This window comes from Antennarius striatus, chromosome 20 (assembly GCF_040054535.1).
Source record: "Antennarius striatus isolate MH-2024 chromosome 20, ASM4005453v1, whole genome shotgun sequence".
NCBI classification, from domain to species: Eukaryota; Metazoa; Chordata; class Actinopteri; order Lophiiformes; family Antennariidae; genus Antennarius; species Antennarius striatus.
Genome location: NC_090795.1, coordinates 2,892,912 through 2,918,440, shown reverse-complemented (window position 1 = coordinate 2,918,440; position 25,529 = coordinate 2,892,912). Strand labels below are relative to the sequence as shown.

General features: G+C 43.3%; 2 protein-coding genes across 2 annotated transcripts in view; both read left to right on the top strand.

Annotated features, from left to right (window-relative positions):
* Positions 1-11: 11 nt before the first annotated feature.
* Positions 12-7,171, top strand: prtfdc1a (phosphoribosyl transferase domain containing 1a). The gene is made up of 10 exons (XM_068304318.1): positions 12-120; positions 255-372; positions 816-922; positions 995-1,175; positions 2,325-2,390; positions 4,252-4,269; positions 4,662-4,744; positions 4,962-5,008; positions 5,680-5,756; positions 6,973-7,171. Exons 2-10 carry the CDS (start codon positions 340-342, stop codon positions 7,018-7,020), a joined length of 660 nt encoding a protein of 219 aa, XP_068160419.1. The 5' UTR covers positions 12-120; positions 255-339; the 3' UTR covers positions 7,021-7,171.
* Positions 7,172-11,820: 4,649 nt separating this feature from the next.
* Positions 11,821-25,529, top strand: part of arhgap21a (Rho GTPase activating protein 21a) — a 53,769-nt gene continuing 40,060 nt past the window's right edge. The window contains exons 1-2 of the mRNA XM_068304639.1: positions 11,821-12,192; positions 12,878-13,080. Of these exons, the coding sequence (XP_068160740.1) occupies positions 13,003-13,080 (78 nt within the window). The 5' untranslated portion in view covers positions 11,821-12,192; positions 12,878-13,002. The remainder of the gene's footprint in view (positions 12,193-12,877; positions 13,081-25,529) is intronic.

The window sequence follows — 25,529 nt, the reverse complement described above, 5'->3', positions numbered from 1 at the left end:
GAGTGGAGCGTGATCCCAGAGGACATGTGGTCGGACACGGCTCCTCTGGATGTCTGCTACTTCCTCTTTTTTTTTTCTGTCCATTTTGTGAATGATCGCAGAAGAAAAGGCAACATAACGGTAAGTGAGCTTCGATAAGAACAGATAAAACCGTTTAAAGGTAGAAAGTGATGTTTAAATTGATCATTTATAATCGTAAATCCTACAAATATTTAATGCCAGCTCTCTTCTTATCCTCCCTGAACCTGTCAAAGTAAATCTATGCGCATGTAGTTCCACTGAAGGTCACCGATATCTGCATCCTTTCCTGAACCCGTACCCCGCTGTGCAGAGCCACAAATGGACAACGTGGGAATAAAAAGAGGAATAGTGGTACCATTTATCTAATCCTAATTCACATATTTAATCCACATTTTTCCCCCAAAAAAGACAAAACAATGAACCCTTTGTAATTATTTGCTTGGCGATTTCAGCTGTTTGTCCTTTCAGAATAAATTCCTTGAGGTGTGATTGATTTAATTGTAAGTAGTTTTCATAGATCATTTATTTATTCTAAGCCCAGATGATAAAAATATCTGGAGGTTAAGAAAAGTCAATTTATAGATTAATTAATTCTTTTATCCTTCCACCAGTTACATTAAAAACACACTTTAACACCAACTGTGGTAAAAGTAGGAACCCAGGATGAGGAAAATGATCATTAATTGTACTTTTGTGCTTTAATAACACAACACTTATCCAAGGAAATTTTCTTGCTTTGAAAAAGATGCCATGTAATTTCTTTTGTAATTTTAATTTAATTTCTTCTCTCTTAGATCAGAGACGACTGGCCAGGATATAGCCGGGACCTCTTCACCTATCCCGAACACTACCAGGACGACATCGAGAACATTTATATCCCCCATGGCGTCATCATGAACCGGTAGAAAAACACACGTTCATTCCTCCAACAGGTGGATGTGTTCCACCCGTCCTGATTGGTCCTCTCCTGCAGGATCGAGCGCCTGGCCCACTACGTCATGGACGACTTTGGGGACAGCATCATGGTGCTGTGCGTCCTGAAGGGGGGCTACAAGTTCTGCGTGGACCTGGTGGAGTCCATCAAAGTCCTCGGGCGTAACTCCAACAAGTACCTGGAGACCCGGGTGGAGTTCATCCGCCTGAAGAGCTACTTGGTAGGTGGACCGCACAATGTTGCATATTGATAGAGGAAATCAATACTTCTGTGAAGATTTATCACATTATTTTCATAACCTGACAAAAATACCCATCATCTCTTTTATTCCATCTTCTCTAAGGCCCTGATTTCCTATTTTTCTCGCTTGTTTCTTCCTGAATTGGAGAAATCTTTGGGTTTTAGTGTAATTTCTGGACACCACAATTGATTTGAGGTCATCAGATTGGATTCTGGGAATTTCTGATGAGCAGTATCTAATATTAGAAGCAGGTTTTCCTGATCTGTGTGTGAACACTCCTCTCACAGTGTGTTGCTGGTGCTCCTCCTTCAGTGAAGCATCACCAGATGTCGCTGTTGTTCACGTTTAGGGAGGAAGGCGCTCCTCACACAGGACACCTCAAGGACATCACACTCAGATCAGGAGAACATCGGCCTGACGGTTGTGTTTCAGCTCCCGCTACGGTCTCACACTTGGAGATGAGTGAATATGAACTACATGAATGATTATTATCATTCCTTCGTGTGTTTTAGCTCATGCTAAAGGTTAACGCCAACACACATTTCTCTGCACATTTCTTCCCTCCCATTGCAGCAGAGGACAGGATTCAATACTCCTACCTCAAACACTGGTGTTCACTGTGGCTTAGGTCACTATAAACACACTTTAAATTGAATAAAAAAAATTTTTTTTATTTAAATTTTTGTACTGAAGTCATAACATTGCAAATTGACCAGAATGCCCCTGCAGATAGTCGACATTCTCATGAGAACCAATCAAATCCAGAATCTTTTTGAATTCAACTCTAATTTTTCAACTATGACATCATCATTATATCTCGATGTGATTGTGGAAAGCAGCAGTCACTGTTATGACATCAGAGGACATCGTCTGAGTGATGTCAGCAGTCTCATAATGGAGCCATGTGACCTGCCCCCGAGGGCCAGGATTGGTCCATGTCCCTGCTCCTCTTTGCTCTGTTTGTTAATGTCAGGAATCATATTTTATACTAGCAATGCAGACAAGACGACACTAGAAACCTTTGTGATGCGACTTTATGATTCCGTGTAAGCAACCTGTATGGAGTATCGCCAATGGTAAAATGGTAGCAAAGCATGAATCTCCCCATTTCTGTCTCCTCATTCCTAGAACGATCAATCCACAAAGGAGCTGAACATCATCGGAAGCCGGGATCTCTCTTTCCTCCGTGGAAAGGTGAGTGGAAATAAATTTACTACGTACTGCTGGGGGTGAGTTCAACTTTCAGGATGCTCGTATGAAGACAAACAAAATAGTTTCCTCCTGAGGATACGCCATATTTTTAGCCAACATAACAAAATACATCATACCGTTTGGTCTCAATTAAGATGTTTTGAATGTTTTATTGCCCCTAGCTTATTGCCCTTGGACAAATCACTCCTGTACTTCACCTTTCAGAGATTACTCCTCTCAGCCGTCCTCAGTTCAGAAAAATAAATGCTCCCATGTGGCAGATTTACGACGGTTCATCCCCACTGAGCTCCAGCACGGCCCACCGAGGGGCCGGAAGGCTGGGCAGGATCTGGAGGAATGATCCATCCTCACAACATCGCTCTGAGACAGACTGACTCAGCTAAATGGTGGCATGCAAATATGCCCACGCATGTTTATCTCCAAAAGATCGATGTTGAATTCCCTTAACCGCCATGTCAGAATGTTCCTGGAGCTGAGACGCATTTTGTCTGTGGGTAAAAAGGTCAGTGGGAGTAGGAACCAGACAGGCTGACCAGCACCTTGCACTGAAAACATGAATCACTCCTCTTTCTGTTGCTGCACTGGATGCTCGTGTTGCAAATGCTAAAAACCTCCCACAAAGCCTTATACTAGTATATCACAAAAGCGATTAGCTGCTAGTATTTATGAGCGCAGGAGTATCATGGCGGCGCAGCTCCAAGTGGATTCTGATTGGATGATGGCAAAGGTCAAACAGTCTCTGGTGCTGAACTTCTTCATCCACGGCTTTGTTGTGGTAATCTGAGGTTCTTGGGTTTGGAGTTAGCGCAGCCTGAAATGAGACACGGGTTGAGTTACCTGTGTTAAGAGGGAGAGATTTATTGTTGCCAGAGGCCGATAAAAAAACCCAAAAACCTCATCATATCCCCTTGCAACTCCAGAATTGGAATGCCAGCCTGTTGCTTGGTTGTTCTACCAATACTGGACAGGAATATGCTGATATTCACACTCCCAAGAAGATGACCCCTTACGATTGAGGCCCAGATGTTTCATATTGCATTTGTAGAACAGTTTTGGTTCTGAATCTGCTCCTTTTGGATGGATCGCCATGAAATTCCTTCATTCCTGGTCCCCATTGGCTGAATGTTCGCGACTAAGTTTCTCAATGGGTCAAAATCTGCCATTATAGATGCTAAACATCAGAATGTTGTTAAGTACTAGGAAACAATGGGTGCACTTTCTTACATTAACCCCTGACCTTTGGATAAAGTTTGAAAAATGGACATCAACTCCAAATTTTGCTCCTGATTAATGAATTTAGCTACAGGAATCACACAAAACCCATAATCCAGAGATGCTAGAAAAGCTAAAATGCTAATACAGCTAAATAATCTGAGATGTTTTCAGTTTGCAGCAAACAGGTGAACTGTAGTGAGTTCTGCTGTTGTCCACACGTCCCTGTTGACTCTACTCAGGGTTGCGTAACGACGTTCAGGTGTGGACTCCAGAACTTTGGCCACGTTCCTGCATTCTCTCCGATCGCTCTCCCCAAACCATAGATACTCCGCCGGGCTCACAAAGAGCCCCTTACACCCAGCCAGGGGAACAAGGACCCGTTTGAAACCCTGCAGCGGGGAAAGTGTGTAACATGCCGACACTTAGAAGTGACTTTTTTGCTCTGCTGGAAACACAGATGTTCAGTACTGAGGGGAAAAGAATGAATCGGCTGTGTTGTAGAGATTCTGCCAACATTGTCTCCATAGATACCGTCTGCAGTAAAGTACATTTCAGAGGACAGTCAATCCTTTGTTTGTGCAGTGATACTTTACTAATTAAGTTCTTGTTTCTCTTACATGTTACCCAGAGTGTCCTCATTGTTGAGGTGAGTTCCTCTTCTTATATCTTCGACAACTAGTCTTCTGTTTGCTTGGTTTGTCTTGACTTTTTACAGATTTAGCTAAAAATCTTGACATATTTTCATAAAACTTAGTTGAGACTTGGGGATGTTTCAGGAAATAACCAGATAAGAGTTGGAGTTGATTCACACAAAGATCCAAAGACTCCCTAACTTTGGAAGTTAGAGATCTTTTGAGGGTTTTCGTGACATACTTGGCAAATTATCATGAAACTTTGGGGCTCCAAAGAAGTGTCTTTATCATCATCTGTGAAATATGCATCTCATGTTCTCAATTAGTTTTATACCAATATGCTAAATTAGTTAAAACGTAAATCTACTTATCTGTCCCCTCTTCGGTTGCTCCTCCTCTTCCTCAGGCCATAGTCGACACAGGAAAGACCATGAAGGCGCTTCTGAATCACGTGGAGACGTTTGAACCCAAGATGGTCAAGGTCGCCGGGTGAGCCGGTTTTTCAGGCGTCTGTGGTTCCCAACCGAGGGGGGGGGGGGCAAACGTATGACGAACACAAGAGGAAGTATCACGTCTCATCCCTATCTGGTGTCTATAAGTTGTTTCTATACCGCCAGAGGAACGAGGTCGGGTGGGGGGGTCGCTTCTTTGAAAACTCTGTATTTCTGTTCAGTAGAAAATGAACTGTTTCTCCCCTGTGTTTCAGCCTGTTGGTGAAGAGGGTTCCCAACATGTCTGAAAGCCTTACGGACTGTAAGTCGATCATCATCTAATCCTCATTCCAGGATTAATAATGTCTCATTGAGCAGCATTTGATGTGCTTAAAGTCCAGTCGTAACTATTCATTTATAATAAGTTATAATAATTAAAAGGCTGATTTCAGGGGCGGCTTAGAGTCCAGACAACACTCAGTACTTCATAACCTCCACAAGCCCATTGTTTTGTTGTTCCTCAAAAGTTTTACGAGTCCTGAAACAGAATCCAAACTTTTCTTTTGTCACAAAGGGAAGGATTTCGAGTCTTTCTTCCAACATGTCTTCTCTGTGACGGTTCAAAGTCATGTTTGCGTTGCGGAGGCAGATTTTATGACGCCTGATTGCCTGATTATAAGGTGCCAGAGCGCCATCCATCACGCCCCCGCCCCGGCTCCACACTCCTCTTCCTTTTTGACTAAACTGAGGCACCAGTAAATTACAATAATTCCCAGGGTAATAACCCCAAATCTGACTTTAGGAATGTACATTTTGACACCGCCTGATGACACAGCAGTTAGAGGATTTCTGTTATTGTAAAGTGTCCCAGGAAGAGTTGAAAGACGAGAAGAAGAAGAAGGTTACAGTCATAAAAACAGAATATATGTTCTTTACGTCAGTCCAACACAAACCAAGAATGCCTCACTCATTCTGTCTGTTTGTTCCTGATAGATGTCGGTTTTGAAATCCCAAACCACTTTGTGGTCGGCTACGCCTTGGACTACAACGAACACTTCCGCGACCTGAATGTGAGTCCAGAGTGTGTGAACGGCGCTGCAGCGAGTGTGTGACCTTTGGAAGAGCTGAGAGAAAGACATGAAAGAGAATGGATCACAAATCAGAGCGATGCTCTCCTCTTCCTGAAACCTGAACTCACCTGATGGCTCTCCTCCCGTGCACGAGTGGATGTTACGTATGTGTGTGAGTGTGCTTAAGTGTGTGTGGGCGTTGTCCACCTGGAACCTCAGATGAATCACATCCTCATCCTTCATCCAACAGCCCACATCGAGACATTTTAAAATAAAACACAACCCATATCTAAACCCAGCTTTTATTTATAATGCCCTGAAGGCCAGACAATGGAGTCATGATTTTTAGGGTTTGGATGCCAGCGTTAAGATCCAGACTGAAATATCACCGACCCTTAACCCTCCTGACTTCACCAGTCTTTTGATGTTTCATTTGGAGTAGCCATAAATTGTATTTTCAACTGAAACTGTCATCATATGGTCTTGGCATTAAAAGAAAGAAATGCCAAGTGCTGACATTAGCATTAGCATTAGCACACAGCTATAATCTCGTTTTCCTCCTTCTGCTCCGTCGATCCACATCTGGTCAGTGTTGGTTGGTAACCATACATACTGACCATCCAGTAATGTCACTTCCTGTGCCATTCAATCCTATTCGCATTTACTATAGCACATCCTACTCTTCCCCCTCTTCCTACATTGGGTTCAACACAGTTCCCGTCCCGTTTTCTCTGCCACACCCCTGGAATCTTATTTCAAACCAGGCTTCTTGGTCTCAAACTGTAAACCTACGTGACCTTTTGTGGTTTTTACGCAGACTCATGAGAAACAAAAAGCTCCGACCAACTCCCTTTATTTTCCGTGTGTGTGTTCAGGTGGGTGTGTGATCTGCGTTTACTGTACGTACTGTAGGTGTGTGTTTCTAGCATTCTTGAAAGGGAGGGTATTCATTATGAACTTTTGAAAGAGAGGTGACCTGTGGAATGTAGAGACTGGGACCTGCCCTCATCCTGGGGTAGAAATACGAGTGGAACCCCCTGAGATGCTGGACGTTAGAGTGATGAACATATCATATTTTCGTAGATTTCCTCCCACGCTTTCACATGATTGCAGGCTTCACCATTTCCCACCATGCATCAGATGCAGTTTTGAATCTGAAAAGAACTCGCTAACGTCCCTCGATACACAAGCTAATTTGTATTTCTTCTTCTTTCAGCACATCTGTGTCATCAGCAAGACCGGAAAGTTGAAGTACAAAGTTTGAGAAGGAGAAAAACAATCGATGTAATTTAATCGGCGCAAAACCAACTGCAAAAATAAACTCAAAGGTTCACGTTTTCTGCTCGGGTTACGCACCTTTGTTGAAGTGGGACGTGTGTATTTGTATAAAACAGTAAAATATCGAATGTGACGTACCTCGTCTTTGTGTTTTTGGGGATGCACGTTGGAACAAACAAAGTGGACAAATGAAATAGGGACTGCTGGTCATTAGGAGGAGACGTTGGTGACAGATGGAGCCAGCTTATGGACGCTGGCATCACCCTGGCTGGATGACGCCCGCTCTGACTCATGGAAAACACACAGTGGGTGCAGCAGGCAGCGCCTCTATTCTTTCCCAACTTAGATCAGCCCCTTACTGGAAAATTCAGCCGAGCGTTTGGCAACACTTTGCATGCTGCGAAAAAATAATTCTGAGCTGTTTTATGTGTCACATTTTTTTAATATATTTTTATTTCACCAGAGTTCAAGGTGTTAAATCCTGATATCTCTAAAATCTGCTGACTGTGATTCAAACAAGTTTTCACTGGAAATGAGGAAAAACTATTTCCAATCTAATTTTCACAGAATATAAAAAGGTTGTGCGTCTGAATCATAATGGGGGGGCTTTTTAATAGTAATGTGGGTGGATTCACAGTCACATGGGTTTCTGTAACTTCTAATCAATAACTATAATCTCATATTATTATGACTATTCCTTAAAATAATCAACCAGTTTAATTTTAAGAGCTAAAATTAGACAACTAGATAAAGTGACTTCATGCAAACGCTCAATGTGATGAAGCTGAGTAAATTCAACACTATATTTTAAGTGCACAAGGATTAAACTCTCTCTCTCTCACACACACACACACACACACACACACACACACACACACACACACACACACACACACACACACATGCAGGTATTTGGTATGTTCTGCCACTATTGTTGAGGTGCAGAGTCAATTGTGCGTGTCGACAAACAGACCAGAACATGCTTCACTTGCACTTGGGGAGTGTTATCATGTGGATACGCACTCTTGATTCTAAATCACCTGAAACTCCAAACAGCCGCCACATCACACAACAGGAATGCAAACACACACACACACACACACACACACACACACACACACACACGGACATTATTCTGAGAATGTGATGATTCTACAATTTTTGGCTGCTGGGAGTGGATACATAAAAGATGATGCAGTGATTATTTCCAGTAAACTTTATGTAAATCAAATATCATTTTCTGCTAACTGTTTATTCTCCTCCTCTCTCTTTCTACAAACACTCTTCCGATCCAGACATGATGGCCCGGCTCCAGCTCTGAGGCCTTTCCACGTTAAATGATCTGATAAATGACTCGCTATGTGGATAATACGAGTGACCGCAAAACAAAAAGCGTTCTGGGAGGTTGTTTTTTTTGGGGAGTGCTCCGTTCCGAAATGGTCTCCGGTTTCACATCTGCGGCGGTAAACAACACTTTCGCTAATACATTTAGAGGCAACTGAAATTCGGTCAGGTTTTATTACTTGTCCGTGACCCCTGAGGTGCAGAGGGGTGAGATAAGCAGGAGGGAAGAAACTCAACAAATTACACAGCTCTTTGGTCGACTGCTATCTTTGCAGACTCCACCACAAAGACCTCCATTGTACCTCTGGCTCCAAGGCTGTCCGTCTTTATCCTGAAACATCAGCACTTGGCGATGGTGGTTAGCTTATCCCGGCGCTAATACCCCCTGCACTGCCTTGGGAACCTGGAGGCCATTGTCTCGCACCTTGATGCAGGTTCTGGTGAAAGCGAGATGGAACAAAAAGCCCTGTGGGTTTCACATGCTGCGTTTTTGTCGCGCTCCCGTCAGGGGAACACAGGACGGGGGGGCCCAACCGCGGAAAGTAGGCTACAGGTAAACCGCGCCGGGCACAAAAGGAACAAAACAGGAATTGTACATTTGAATGGCCACACATGCATTTTGACATTTGAAGCCTGTGGTTAGAGACGGAGCTGCAGGATTTCATTACACTTTACCAGAGAGGCCATGTTTGCTCCGGAAGCCTTATTTCATTAAAGCAACCTTTAAAGGAACAGTTTGACATTTTGGGAAATCTAATTAAGTTTTTTTTCTTCTTTTTTTTGCTAAGAGTTAAATGAGAAAATCACTGCCGTTTGGAGTCTGAAACTAATTTGAAAGCCTACTTTTAAACTTTCATGACAAGCTGAGAGAAGAAGGAATTAGGTCAGTTTCAGCTTCAGTTTCTATGGTTTTTAAGGCAATGCTAACATTAAAATACTTCTGGCAGTCTTCAGTTTACATATTGTTGGTAATCAAACTCCATTGTAACAGTTTTTTTATTCTAAGACCATATATTCTTACACAATAACATATTTACGGGTCTATTCCTTAACTCTGCTCTTCGGGACAGTCGTCTTTAATAATGGAGTCCAGAAATTGGTGGTGGTGGTGGTGGCTGATGACTCTGCTGAGCTTTAAGTTGCTCATGAACACAATCTTATTTTGTAGAATACAAAAACTAATCCAAATCAAACTTCTGAGGAAAATTAGCACTTGATCTGACACCGCTGCACTCTGGATCTTGTTAAACACCGTTTCAACAATGCATCTCGCTCCACAAATAGAAAGAACATCCTCTCCAGTCTCCATTGCCTTCCAATCAGGGACAAGCATGGCCAGAGAGCCTGACAGATTGATTCCCCCTGGAATTGATCCAGTCAAAATCACTGCCAGATCCACTTATACAACCTGGGACTGGGGAAGTGATCCTCATCCTATTAGACGTTCGACACAGCTTCAGCTTAAACTTTCTGAATGAAACATTAATCATCCTGGTTTTCTACCTGATGGATGTTTTCCTGCACAGGTTGAGCTTGCAGTGCTGTAGAGTCATTCCCACCTGTTCCAATCCAGCTGGACTTTAAATATTTGACTTCATGTGACGTCCTAATCCAGCCAAACGGATTGCTGGAGCCACTTTGGTTTCTGCAGATGCAGCTGCAGGTTTGGTATAGTAGAATTAGCAGTTCATACAAATCAGAATGTCTCACTTAGATTATTAGAAGAATGTTATTAGAAAAAAAGTTGCAAGGATCATTCAGAACAACACACAGCAGCACCTTTATACTGTACACTAAACATAGATGCAGTCATAAGGGCAGAGTACAGAGCCTCTAAGCTCCTCACTGAGCTCTGTTTGCAACTCATTGATGTGAACGCCTCTGTCCTCACACTAGTGTTCAGGAAAACAACACTGTGTGTCTCAAACTGCACCGTTCTGAACAGACGTTGTGTTGTTGTGACTCAAATATTTTTGGGGGGAAAGTACCAAAGTACCACAGTTGCTGCTGGCTCTGTTGCTGAACCAATGAAACGTTTTTATAATTTTCTTTACACATATATGCAATGCAGAAAGTTATAACTGTTGGAAAGTACAGTAATCTATACGCCATATGTTCAATGCTCACCTGGGGAAACTTCATGTGGTTCATTTAATTTAGCTTCCAATGCATGATGTTCTCTAATCGATGAGATGCTGCATTATTTATGAGGTCTGAGTCTAATAAACAGAATGCATTTAATAAATGACACTCATGTAATCACACAATGCAGACTCCCACTTAGATCAGTTTAAGTTTCCATTGTCTGGGTGAGGGTGCACCAGCTTCTTTGACAATAGCGCTTCTCTAAAACCAGGGAAACCTCACAACAGTATAGGTCAAAAGAGACCTATTGTCCCATCCTCTATTGTGCTGTTGGAGTAGCCTGCAAACAGAACACTGTCAGCCTTTGTCTCTGTCTGGATCAGCTGTGCAGCCCTTTTATTCATGCTCTGGAGTCCCATGTGGCTGCCATGCCCTATATGTCACCATAATAAAGTTAAGGACACTGCTATTACAGTTGTTAATGGATAGGCAAATATGTTTTGCCAGCTGAACGTTAGAAAATTGAGTGTTCGGCATCTGTGTGGACCTGAGGAATTTTCCTTGCCTCTAACAATGATCTCCCAGCAATTTCATTTGTTAACTGGAAAGGTTAATGACAGTGCGTGGAAATAAACAGACAACAGGATGTTTCATGCTCATTCTGTGTGTGTGTCTGAACTTCAGTGTTATTGATCGGGTTCCATTTGTGGTGGATGTGTTTATTATATGGAGTCAACCATGCAAAAGTAAAAGTCATTACACAGAGTTATGGTTTACTGAAGACATGGAAATATGAAGGTCATCACTGAAAGACGCATTATAACAATTCAAAAATAAATTTTTATAAGCTAAAGTACAAATGCATTGGCAGTCAATGTATAGTCCCTTTTTAGAGATTTGTCGTCATAAGAATTATATTATTGGGTGAATATCATGCAAATAATACCTCAATTTTTCCGATTAACCAAATTTAAATATTTATATTCTTGTAAAGATTACTAAAAGAAATGCAGCTGAATAAAAAGTATATTGGCAATAAATAAATTTAAAAAACTAAAGAATATATGACGTGATCTGATATTCTATAGTGTAAGCATTTGTAGTTAAATATGTATAACATAAAACAGTGATTTGTTAGTGATTTCCATCCAGTGACCAGAACGAACCCGCTTCCACTCTTTATTAGAATTGTTATGCAACAACACCTCCAATTGGCCCGCTTTAAAATTCCAAATTTAAACTGCCCATCTGATTGGACAGCGCATTGCGAGGGGGCGGAGGATGGGCGGGGCTTGGGCTTGAGCTTCGTCAATCTACATACAGATTGTCGCGCAGCCAAACGGGACCACGTAGGAGTGCTTATTACTTTTTTTTTTTTTGTCTCGGTTTCGAGCGCTTTGGGATCGAATTGAAGCTCGGATATGACAGGAAATGAATGAAGACCGGTGGGTATCTTCTGGGGGCGTCTTCCTGACGAAGAAATGCACACTGAAGGGCGTTTACCGTGTTTTTTTCAGTGTGTTCTCCCTAACAGGTAGTGAGCCTCAGCGGTCAGTCAGCGGAGCTCCGAAAGCAGACTGAATATCCCGCTTTGTAATCTCTTGACAGCCTTTTTTTTAAACCCATCTTTGGACCAACGGAACCATCGAATTGTCCTCCTGCCCTCCCTAGAAACATGGAATATGTATTGCTTTTCTCATTTGGGGGTAGTTTCCTTCATTTCTAACAGGTAGGTTTGGGTCTTTTCCACATTTGTAGCCTCAGAAACAACCTGTCGTCCCCCCGGTTAGCTAACGTATTCTCATTAGCAGCGCGCCAGCCTGCGTTGGGTTTAAGGTCCGAGAATAATAACGGAAATTTGAGCTTTTTTTGGGTGCATTTATGCCCCCAAAAAATCTCATTTAACGCCTTGTCTTAACTCCTTATTCTTAACATAAGCGTATGGCTTATTTCATCATAGTTGTTTGCTATTATTTGACATGCAAGTCTCGTATTGTCCCCTTGTGTGCATGGAATATCATAGAGGTCCCTCCTTATTTATTTTTATTTAAGGGTTACGGAATTATATATATATATTTTTTTTAAAAAGAACACCTGCTACTAACCAATTCCACCCAATTTAGATTTAGATTTTATGGAATTTATTTTGAAAGTTCTCATGTAATCCAAGTTATATTGCTTAAATGTCATCAGCTACAACGGTCTTTATATAGCTATAGTTTTGCCTTATCTGAAAGGCATTCCTCATTCAGAAATAGCAGGGGCTCATTATAAATATAGAACGTTTGAACATCGATGGGACGTTTAAAGGCTATAGTATTTGTCAGATGCATTGAGGTTATTACTGTACATGACAGACAAAAGTCGTCCTGTGATTGGTTGATTGAGGCTTCATTATAACTTTTGCACTTCAGATTTCAGCCTGGTATGGACATGAAGAAGGAGGACGGTGTGGATTAGGACCCCTCCTCCCTCCCCCCATCCACCTCAATGTGGTCTCTAAAGGACTTCTTCCTCCTCCTCTGCGGTTTCGAATGAAATGATGGCAGAACGTTGGAGTGATTCACCACTGGACAATGAAGAGAGTAAACACAGAGCCGTAACTCCGTCTTGCGAGGTAGGAGGATGGATCGGGATGTGTCTCGATCCAGAGCTGGTTCTGTTTGTCTGATGATGCATTTAGAGGTGTCTCTTGACTTTTAATAGATAATATGTGACCTTTGGGGTGTTTGGCATGGTAGCGGATAAGAATGATAATCCTAAAATGTTTGGCATTTTTGGCAGATCTTGTTTCAGACTATCTATTTTTGACACAATGCGATCTTTGTACTTCCACTGCTGTTGGGGAAAACACTCGCATGTGGATTCTCTCGCTGTGGCCGTCACCTAGATACACAAGAAGCATTCCTGAACAGGCTGTGTTTTCGTCGGCGTTTTTAAAGGTATTCCTGCTTTGAGAAAACTTGTTTCACGCTGCAGGAGTTGCAGAGTGTTTTGCACGGAGCGAGTGTGAGCTACGTGTTGCACAGCACATAACATCTGCCAGTGTTCAGGGTGACTAAGTTCATTTTTTCCTCATCTGACAACTGTTTAAGTGCACAAAGAGAGTTTTATATTCGCAGTGTTAATCTTACTGGGTCCTTTGTGGGTCTAGATGCCAAAACTCATAAATGGCACATTGTAGAGCTCATCCCTTTCCTCTCAGGGCATCTTGGCTGGTTACATCATCACAATCATCGTCAGAGTCCAGGCTTGATGCATGTCATAACAGCATTGCAGCGGTGGCATGTTTTGGATTAATCCATCATCAGAAAATGGCAACATACAAATCTGCATGTGTGTGTGTGCAGCTGTAATCCTCTTACTCTGTCAGAACCAGCTGAGGATGGGAGGCCAGGTTTGTGGGATGGGGTGAAGCAGCAATATAATAGAACCAGTGATGGAGTAAAGGTTTGGAAAACACACATTTTGTTTAAATATGTCTGGTCTTGAAGTTTGAGGTGGATTAATGGTGGCAGCACTTTTTCCACAAATGTTTTGTGCGCTGTCAGGTGAAGACATTGGACAAACAAGCTGTTTCCCTGCTAACTAACAAGACTCTGGGCGCTTCAGTGAGAATCAAGTCAGCTAAATCCATCGACGAAGCTAAACTTTGTTATTAGAAATTAGCATAGAAGTACACAAACAACATTGCATGCACTTTGCAAGGTGCAAAAATCACCGGGATGCCTGCTCAAAGATAAATTGGACTCTCATCAGTTTAGTAACCCGAGGAGGAACAGTTTGGCGTCTCAGCAGAAGATGAGTCACCTGTGAGTCAGTGTCGGGTTCAGTGTGATTGTTTGTAGCCTGTGGGCTTTGTGAGGGAGGGAGGTGGGGTTTTTTATCCACCTGATGCCTCCTGCAACACAAACACAAATCTAATCCAACTTCAGTTTGCTGCTCCAAAACGGCAGCAGCTCCCCCCCCCCTTCCTATTGGATCCAATGACAGCTGAGACCCCAGGCGGGAAGAGGCTCCCCTCTCCTCCACCCACCCTGCATCATTTTGGCTCACTAATGAGGAAGACCCCCCCCCCCAACACCATCGCTGCCACCCCACCCTGCTGCTACCACTGGGTTATTTAGGCCCAGCTGCCCTCTCACAAGGGGACAAACACCCCACGTGGATAACGTCTGCTCTCTCTGTCTCTCTCTCTGTCACCAAATGTAAATAAAGGGGGACCTGCCCTCTCTCCAGCCCGTATCGATCACATTCCTCGTTCATTCTGGGGCAGGCGACACCGATGGCGGCGCTAGCAATGCTCCGTGCTGCACTGTAAACACAGCCCCTCCCAGTTCCATAAACCCCTGCTCCTTTTTTTTTCCTCCCCTGTCCGCATGCTTGTCTTTCACCCGTCCTCTATTCCCGCGTGTTTTTAGTGATGCTATATTTAACTTGAATGTCGTGTGCGTCTGAAAGGGAAAGCTGGGATTTCTCTGGAATGCTGTAACATGCGGTGACAGTGTTCATATTTGTTCCTTTATATTTTAGAGATGGATTTTCCACTCCGTATCCCTGTTAATAACAGTATTATGCCTATTATTCAAAGGTACTAGGTTTAATTTATTCTTTCACATTTAACAAAACAAAACTGTGAGAGCAATCACATGGTTCTCAGTGTTTACAGCGATGACAGTCCATCCATCAGCGGCGGCGTGGTTTTGATTTGCATAAATTTGAAAAGCAAATGTGTGTCGTGCTGCACATCAGGGTTCTGGGCTATTCAGCAAACAACATGCCGACCTGGATGTGACCTAACTTCTGTTTTAGAATACACTCAGAAAGAGAGAGAGTGCCTCGGGAATAACCAGTAACACACACTCTCAAGGATATCCTCCGGTTTGGAAACACCGGATCGACCTTGCATCGTCGCGCTGAAACTGGAGTGTGTTTTGGCATCTCTTATCAGAATCAAACTGGCTGGCGATCAGGCGGTTGTTTTCCTGGAAATGACTAAAAGGGAAATCTGAGTGTGTCCTGTGTCGTATTCAGGGTCGCCCGGACTCGTCTGTCTAGCGGCCCCTTTATCTCCTCCCTCTTGCAGAGAGGTGACGTTCGAGCCCGGCATGACTCCTCTGAACCTCATCCTTTAGTCTGCTGGAACACCCGACATAGACGCAGTTATTCCACCGATTGAAGGCCGGATTGATGGATGGGTGGGCTGTGTGAGGAAGAGGTGGGCGTGAAATAACGCTCAAAATAACCACCTCACATTTTCATCTCATCCTTCTTTTACCGGTTGGCTCGTCCTTTTTTTGCCTCTCAAATATATTAAAGGGGGGCAGTGAGAAGATGATGAGAGATAGGAGGTTTGGAGACGGGGTTGCAGACATAGGCAGACAGGCAGATCAGAACCAGTCTAATGCTCAGTGAGGCTGAGACGCTATCCATTACACATGCCCGAGGCATCGCCTTCGAAGCACTTGACCCCCATCTGGCTCTATCTTTGGCTCCAAAACATGACATTCCCGAGTCAGGAGTGTGTCTGAGGGGCATCCAGTGCTCCGTGTCACCACACAACATTTATAGAGGTGGTATTCACCATCTGTCACAGGTTATGCAATGCATTATGTACTGGCCAAAAATACAAACAGGCAGCAGTCATATTTTACATGAGATTTACATTCCCACAGAATAGCTTTCTTACTCTGTATTATTATTTGTTTTTAAGGTTTTAATAAGGTCATACCTGCCATGCGAGTTTAGGTTTTTTAGATCCTGTCAGCAGCTGCAAAAAAGCTTCTCAGATTTACTTACAGTGAATCGTCAGTGACCCCAAGTATAATTCTTCTGAGCTGACCGCAAATACGTAGTTGCACACCAGCAGTTATTGCTTGGGAAACCACCGAGTTATATCATCCAGGATAACACCGATTCGTTGATAGTTCCGTCAGAATATTTTGTGCAGGTTTGAGTTCCCAAAAAGTGGTAATTTACATGATTTTAAAATGGTAATAATCCTAAATTGAACATTGAAAAGCATCCCAGCAACATCAAATCAGAAGTGTTAATGAACCGGACCACCTATAGGGAGCACAGCTGTCGACTAAAACAACTCATAACCTCTTCCTCTGGGTTTTATAACTTGTCTGGCAACCAGCCTCTCTTCCCCACATGGAGTTACATTTCCTTTCCAGACATCGGATGAAATGATCTAACCTCAACATCTTCGAAACATGCATGCGCTCCCTGTGGTTTTGAATGTTGTGGGACGCCATGCAGCTCCGTCTGTCCAGAGAGCGCCATATGATCCATAACTCAGATCTGATTGGAATTAATTGGCTGCGGCGTGGGGGTTGGGCACATGCAATGAGTTTTGCAACCGCAGCCCATGCACACGTTTCTGCATGATGTCACAGCTGTTTACTGTCTGTTATTCTCAGACATTTGTGTCTTGTTACGTTTTCAGTTATTACCTAACAAGAGATCATTTGCGCTCAAGTCTGTGATTTCCAAACAGCTGCACAGATTTGGAGCAATGGTGCTCTTATAAAGATAAAAGAAGCCTTTGTTTGCACGTCCTTTTGGAATATTTTGTAGATTAACAAGATTTTGTCAAATATTTATCCTTATTCAAAGGGAAAACTATTGGTTTGGATCATCGCCCTACATGTAGGCGATTTGACCTAGATATTTTTGAATAGTGTGTCAGTTTTTCAGGTCTTGGTAAAAGATTTTCATGTATTAATCCCTTTTTACATCTGAAGCATTTATAGTGTTTGCAAAGCTCAAGATTGCATTGAACCAATAGAAATCTGGTGATCTGTAGACCACTGACTGGGTCAGACCGCCGTCACATTTTAAGTGAAGGGCCTGTGACTATTTGTCTTTATGCTTTTTCAGATGCAAAAACATGGTTCGTGGTTTTTCTGGCTGAGTGTGTCTGATAGCTACCATCACTTATGTGCTCCAGTGTGACAATAAGCAGTTGGAGGCTTTGCCTAACAAGTAAGGGGAATAACAGGGGTGCTGTTGATGATAGGTGACACTAGGCGGTTGGAGAGCCATTCGAGGCAAGCGAAGGAGAGCAGTGAGTGATGACCACCCCAACTGGATTGTTCCTAGTGTCTAGTGGGCCCCTGGGTTGCCATGTCTGTCCACAGAGTGTGGCCTGTGGGACTCGGCTGACCTTTCTGACCAGACTGTATGTCTAGCCTCCTGACCTCACGCAAACTCTGATGTCTGCACTGTTGCTCAAGATGTCACGACCCTTCTTTGTGCTAGACAGGTATACGATGTTACGGCTTTTACACTGTTAAGGCTTGTTGAACAGAGCGAAGGCTAGCAGCTACATGACCCTGCTGCTGCGCCATTAGCAAAGTTTTCACAGTTGTGTGTTTGTTTAAAATGGCCTTAACTGCTGTGTGTATTGAGCTTTCATGGTTAGCTGATATCCCTGTGTTTGGAGAGGGGATGATACAAATGTATGAATACTTTAAACGCCACCTCAGGCTACTCCCACTGTGCAGTGTCTCATTTGGAGCTCTTTGAGCTCAGAGCATCTCAGTGCTGATGCTGCCTTCCAGCTAATCACACAATCACAACCATCTGGACATCCAACAGTATCAAAGGGTGTAAGCAACGTAAAGACAGGCAGGCATCCCGTAAATCCTGATTCTCCTTTTTGTGCATTTCCGGCATGTTTTCCTCTCACAAACACTTCATTTTCTTTGACATCCCACGGCAGGAAAAGTCTTAAACTTGGTGTTTGTTTACATAATTTCAGAGAGCTGACTGCTCTGCAGTGGTTGGGCTGCAGCAAACCGATGTAAGGTTTCCCCTGCAAGATAGACTCAAGTTTTTGTTTTTTTTTCTTACACAGTAATGAAATAAATAAGTCGGGGACAGAGTCCCGCATTGCCGAGTCAATGCAGATAGGTCTGACAAGATCGCACGGACAACTTAAACCTTCGTGATGTGTTACAAGCCTCATGTGTATCCTCATTCTGCTCATCAAAGAGAAGAGGGGAACAGTCCATTGGCCCTTTTACGTCGTGCGTTTCGGCCTCATGAATGATGCTTTAGAACGGGCCTGTGCCGCTCTGATCCTCATGCTGCATCAGCCCGGTACCGCCGCGGGGACGAGCACCGGCAGGCACAGCCAGCCGAGACCAAACGCGACCACAGACGGAGACGAGGCGGATGCAAAGGCAGATGACAAGAAAAAGTCCAGACTCCTCTCTCATCTCTTAGTCTGTATTCTGCTGCGTAATGCTGCTGCGTCTGCACGTCAATATTTAAGTGGACTTTTTTATGCTGGAGGTGCCGATTACTTTTTTTCCAATGGATTTTTCTCTCTCTCTCAAGAATGAGGCTGATACCTTTTCCTTTCTTGCTGCATCTAAGATAATGATTGTGTTCAGGACAGCTGCTCCAACCGATAGGACGCCTGCTTGTCTCCCAGATGGGGATGGAAATGTACGTCTTGCCTTCTGCTGAGCATTCCCTCTTGCCTCCTTACTCCCTCCTCTCCATCGGTGTGACACTGAGGGGCACCACTCCTTTCTTGGATTCACCACAGTGTATCAACCACTGCTGATGGGCAAGTGTCGGGGATTCCTGGATTTTTTTTTTACTGCAGTGTGAAATGTCTAATTTTAAAGTTCTTGACTGTATGATTAACAACTGGAGTCTGATCTGTGATCTGTACTGTGCCTGGAGCAATCAGGTAAGCATTTGAACTGAAGGACTGATAAGGCAAGATGGAGTTAGTCTTTTTTTGTCATTTTGAACCTTTTATTAGGTGTGATGATGATAACAGTGCTCACAGCAAAGCTCCCTGGCTGAAATGCTAAACTTTCTACCCTGTATAGAGGTTGAGGTTGTTGTTGTAGCAGGTTTTTCTTCACGTTTTTCTACCTATGACCCTTTCTCACCTGTGTTATGAGCCTCCCCCCATGTGCCCCCATATCTCTCTGGAGTTCTCCTGGAAAGGCATCCCTGACATCTCGTATATTAATAGCCAGCGCTCATTCAGTAGCGTGGCGTGGAACTGGAGAGTCTGGATTGCAAAGCATGTTGACCGCTGAGTGTCCCTGCTCTTTCAAACACGTCCAGCCTCATGTGACCCTGGACTTAACTTGATTTTTAGACAGTCAGAACAATCAGATGTTGGAACTCTGGAAAATTACAAACTTCAGACACCACGTTGGTTCAAAGACTGTGTGGTCAGGGTGTCCATTTCTAATGGGATGACATGCTAAGTACAAAGGTGCGAAAGGCAAAAGCCTTTCTATGTTCAGAACGTGACGTATGCCTTGTGGGTAGGAACAGATGAATGTGGACATTCTCTTTATCATACAGTCTCCATTGTCATATCTCAACATGCATAGAAGTCGACGCGGCACCCTGACTAATACCTCATATCTCTGATATGTATTTTCGGCCTTTTTACTGGAAGCTCTCACAGACAGCTCATTGTTTCATGCACTTTCCCCCTCCCTGCTTTTTCATTTTGCCATTGAATGCCTGATGTGAGGAGTAAAGTAGTCTAGTCGTGTCAAGAATTGCGGCGGAGCTGCTCTCTGGTATGCCCCTTTCCCTAATTTAATTTTAGTAGTGCTGAAAATTGTCCGCATCCCAAGCCGAACTGATAGGCCTCTGTTTCCAGAGGGCCTCTGCTGTCTGAGGCGCTGAAAACTGCCATTGTGTGCCGGTGGCATGGCACATTGGCCTCATGAAATATTTACAGGCCGACACCTGGTGTGAGACCCAGAGAAACGAGCCAGGGAATCAACAATCCTGTTACCAATAACAGCAAGGCTGCAATCCTCGCCAAAAACAATCGTTTTTTTCTTTTTTTGGTTTGTAGAATTCCCTTGAGCAATATTTTGTTCTCAGTGAGACAAAACAGAATAAACAGAACTGAAACAATCAATCCGGCAACTATTTTGATCATAAAGTAATCAGACCCACTTCTTCAAAACTTCTCAAAGGAGATGATAAGCTGCATTTTATCGCCATACATCAACTTAACTTGATTACAGACTTGAGGTGGAGCTAATGCTTCAAAGCTCGTGCAGTTGCTATGGTAATCTATATCCAAATCAGTCTTGGAAGGAAGTGGATGTTGCATGTGTTGCAACAAAAACATTCGCAAAAAATTTGACTTTTTGACAAGTTTAACATGTTTTAAACATGCATGTGGGTCCTTCGGTCACCAAGTGGTCAGATTACGTTTTTCCAGCTTGCACCAATATGAAAACTGTTTTTATACAGAACACAATGGAGAAACAGATGCTTTGAAATGTATAGTTCTGAATGGAGAGAATACTCAACCTATAGTATAGTAAATAATTCATTATGGTTGATGTTCCATGGAGCAAAAACAATCCTAGTTGGCATCGGTCCACCCCAGGTTGTTGTGTGTCTTTGTGGTTCCATTTTTGTCGCTGTTATATGGCGCTGGGTGGTTAAACAGAAGTACGTGTCAGAGGGTACACTGTCACGACCCTACTCTGTCAAAATCCTCAAAGAGCGACCAGGATTAATAATTCATAGATGAAGAAGCCAATTATAGAGAGCTTTTCTTGCATCTGAGTGGGGGTCCTCTGGGGACTCTAATTGGCCCACCTGCTCTCTGTCTCTGAAGGGTTGTCGGGTCGAGGTGTTGGGCTGGATGTCCCCTCTTTGTTTAGATGCAACCGGCTCTGGGGGATGGCCTTCTCATCATGCATTGGTAGTCTCTTCAAATGACATCCCCTTGGCGACGGACCACACCCATCACAGCAGGAAAAGCATCACATGGGCTTTGCAGGAGAGAATCAAAAGGCAAACAACAAACAATAGTTAAGTCATATAACAGCAGGGGAGTCTTTATTTATCTGTTATGTAATTGATGGAATATTTCTGACACAATCTATCAGCTCAAGCTCTGATGATTGATTGATTTGTTGATTGTTGCTTTTTTCAGTTTGCTTATCTAGATTACTTACATGTTTGTAATTTTAACTCAACTTATTGCAGTGTTCTTTTTTGCTTTCCAGTTGCTCAGTAAATTAAAATGATTATTTTTTGCAGCAGCTTCAAGAAGCTAAACTAGCATAACGCACCAACATACACTACTGGTAGAGTAGAAAGCCAGCTCTGGGCGCTTTGTGCTCTTGTCGTGAACCCTTCTTTGTAAGGTGATTTGGGCCTCTGATGTGCATCAGCCCACTTTTGTCTGGACTCACTGTCTGTCTGTCTGTCCTTTTCTTCCCTCTCTCTTTCCATCTCCATTTCTTCTTTGTGGAAAGAAATTCCTGGCTGTTTGTGCACACAATTGCTCGTCCATTAGCATATGAATGCAGCTGAGCAGCGGCGAGACGGGCGGGAAAAACGGAGGGAAGGAGAGTCATAAAACTTCCAAATTGGTGCTAAATAGACTTCAGAACTGTAATCAGATTTGTATCTACGTGTCCTTCATACTAAAAGAACATATTTGTTCTGCTCTGTCTGCCTCATCCATTTATTTCTAGTCACAGATGCTGTTAAATTGTTCGATTTGCGAGTTTCTGCAGCTTAATAATGAGTTTGTTTTGAGACGCTGACATTATCTTCAACCTGAGATGTCCAAACCTCGATCCTGTCACTTGCTCCTTGTAGCTGTCCTCGGGCATAAAATCAATCGGTCTAAAGGATTCTCCTTGCTCGCTTGAGATCTTAATGCCGTCCCAGGCGGCGTCCACATGTGTCGTGTGACGCTGCTTGTCTGAAAGCTGTGTCCATGACCATTGTTAGTTCATTAGTCATCACTGAAGAAGATGGACTGACCTTTTTGTTTGGTTTTCAACAGTTTAAACATCTGTTCCGTCCTTAATGTCTGTGTTATTTACTCTCTATAAGAGTGGATCGCACACAGAACAAGTATGTACTCGTTAATAATTGATTGTAATGCGTGATGCCTTTATCTGGACGGAAGGCCATAACGGTGAAGAAATGTGCAGATGAAATGAATGCATCATCACTGAATTTGGATGTAATGATTTAAGACTAGGCTTCATTATAATTATTTTTCAGAACACTACTCAGTTCGATCCCCTATGATGAATACATGTAATCTGTGCTTCTTGTGGTTACTAGTTCTGTGTTGTCTCACTATTAAGTAACACGTTGTGCATTGCTTCCTCCACTAAACCCTGCCATGTTCATAAATGTGTGCTTTAGTCCTGCTGGCCTCAGCAGTTTTACTGTGTTTGCAGTGAAAAGCTGCAGGAACAAAAAGCTGAATCACCTCACGTCGCATCAGTGTCCCCCCCACTTCCCCCTTCCTATGCGTGCACATAAGCCCGACGACATGCGTACAAAAACCTACATTAAACGTGCAGCAATGCTTGTTCTTGTCGAGGTTTGTATGTGCCAGAATTACGGGTGACAAATTGAAGAGAAAATTTTGAGCCAAGAAGCACCTTGTCCTTGGAGTGTAACCTTGGTAACACAGTTAAAGGATGGCATATAAGAACAGCCTTTTTTCTATCGTATTCCATGTATGTGAATCCTTTAAACCGAGAGAAGAGACAAGGAGAGGATGAGAAAGAAGACGGAGGAGGATCTAAGTGTGAAAGACTGTGGATGCTGCAGAGGCTCCTTTAGGAAAAAGTGGCTTGGAAAAGATGCAGCTCTCTTTGGTGCAATGCAGACCGTGCTGGGAGGAGCCTCACCAGTGGATGGAGCTGCATGCTTGTGTGTGTGTCTATGTTATCATCTATACGTGTTTACACACCAAATCTTTCGCCCCACCCCCTGCTGCTCTGTCACTCGAGGTGAACCGGTAATATCCTCAGCTCATTGGCTATTTTTTTTTTGTATGAATTGTCATCATCTGAAATCTGGTGCTGTTATGTTGATGCACGGTACATCTAAACTCAAACAACCTACTAAAAGCTGTTACGTCATGCAAAACGGTCAGAAGGTGGAACGGCAGAGAATGCATAATCCTTCTGCAGAGCCCCGACATAGAATCCATAGATCACTGGTGTGTGACGGTCATCCGCGATCACTGCCTGTCCTTCACAATCACATTTAGCTGATGGATGGATCAATATTCTTGAGGAGAATGCAATTTCAAAGAATCATTTTCCTGTGCTTACAGCTCCCCATCTAAACAGCCTGACAGATTTTCCTGTTCCTCACACATCCTTGAAGTGCTGTAGTAAAAGTGGCTTTAATTGGCTGGATGCTCAGCGCCAGAGCTCACGATTGGTCGAGGCTTCAGCGATTCGGACAACATTAATAATATCCTCTGTCCCATCCTGTGTCAGTCAGTGGGTGCAGTGTTTTGTTCTGATGCTGATGAGATGCTAGCACATTAGCATTCAGAGCACCTCCAGCACCTGTGGTCCTCAGACGGAGGCTGGCTGCGCCCTGATAGACTAATCAACAGTGATGAATTGCAAACAAAACCAATCTGACAGCATTGCAGAGGAGAGGTCACCAGAGGAAGGTGGCACCAAATTTGCTATGTTTCTGAATTGCTTTGCTTACAGAAGTCCAATCAGTTTGCTTGCCGGTCTTGACAACACAAATGACATCCATCTGTTTCTGCCTCACTGTTTTCCTTTGGCTTTTATTTTTTAAAGAGGCCTGTGCGTGCATGCCAGAGAGAATGGCTCACCAGTCAACGGGAGTGTTTACTGTGGTGACGGAGAATGCGGGGGGACACTCCCTCTGTATAGCGTGGGGCCCAAGAATGATTAGAAAACAGTCTGATAAACAAAGACAAAAGAAACCAGGGGTGGCAGAAGAAAGGAAAGAGTTGAAAAATGCACTAAAGATTGAGATCCTGGAGGGTTTGTGATGTGCATTGAAAAGAGGCGGTTGTAGAGGACAGGAGATGGATGGAGAGAGAAGGAGATGAGAGTATGAGGCTTTCATTGTTTCCAGCTGGGCCTGGGTGTGGTCGTCATGGCCTAGAGACCTGCTGAGTTCAGTTCTGCTCCGGGTCCTCCATCACAGCCTCTAACTCATCTGCCAAACGGCTTCTCTATGTGTTGTTTCATGCACATGTTGGACTTGATGGTGTTTTAATCACACTGTGCATGATATTGTTATTTTTGTTTCACATAGGAATTCTTTACGTTCTAGGGATTTATGTGCATGCAGAGTTAGTTTGATGTTCTAGGAAGCGCTGCAGCTGCTGCAGGAAGCAAACCCTTTCCATTCGGATCTGTCGAGGCACTTGTGTCTCCTAGCTGCAAATAAAATTGAAAGCTGTTGAATTATATGATTGTTTGCTTCCAGATTTTGATGTATTTATACTCTTTGCTGAGGAAAGAATCAGTTCCAACCAGTTCCACATACAAGCTAATAACGATAGCACAAATATGCACTAGAGGGGACAGATCACATCACAATCTGTGCATTTACAGGACGGATGTAACACATTATAAAAGGTGCAGAAGTAGGTTGACAGAAATACTTTGAGCCATTAATATGCCATATAAAGGCCCTTGTGAAGTCTGGATGTGTGAAATGTGTGATGTTTGTGTGTGAGAGAGAGAACGGGAACAAAAGAGACTCATATGTAGCACGCCTCCACAGATAAACGAATGTGAGAGTGTTATATGTCAGGAAATAAAACCTTGGTTCAGTTTCCCGAAAAGCAGCGAACACATGCAAATTAATGAGTTTGTTAAAGTTAATTTGTGAGGACACATTCTCTGTTGTTGTGCTCTGCCACATTTTAAATACAACTCAGCACAGTGTACAAATACGATGGAAAGTCCTGAACAGCCAAGCAGTTACGGGAAAAAAGCAGGCAGCCAGATGCACCGTGAAAAGGCTCCATTCGTGAAATGCCAGTTAACCTGGATTGAATTGGCTCTACTAAATTATAAAGCCTGGATTTAATTACATAACATGATGCTACATTTAAAGCAGCTGCTGTGGTGATCACACTGATGGATATAGTGTGACTTAACAGTTGGTATTTTGCTCCTTGCTGGATTTAGTTTGGCAAAGATAATGTGTCTCTGACAGACGTGGAGCTGCAGTGCTTATAAAAAGGCAACTGAAACCAAAGCGCTCAGCCCTCCACCGCACAAC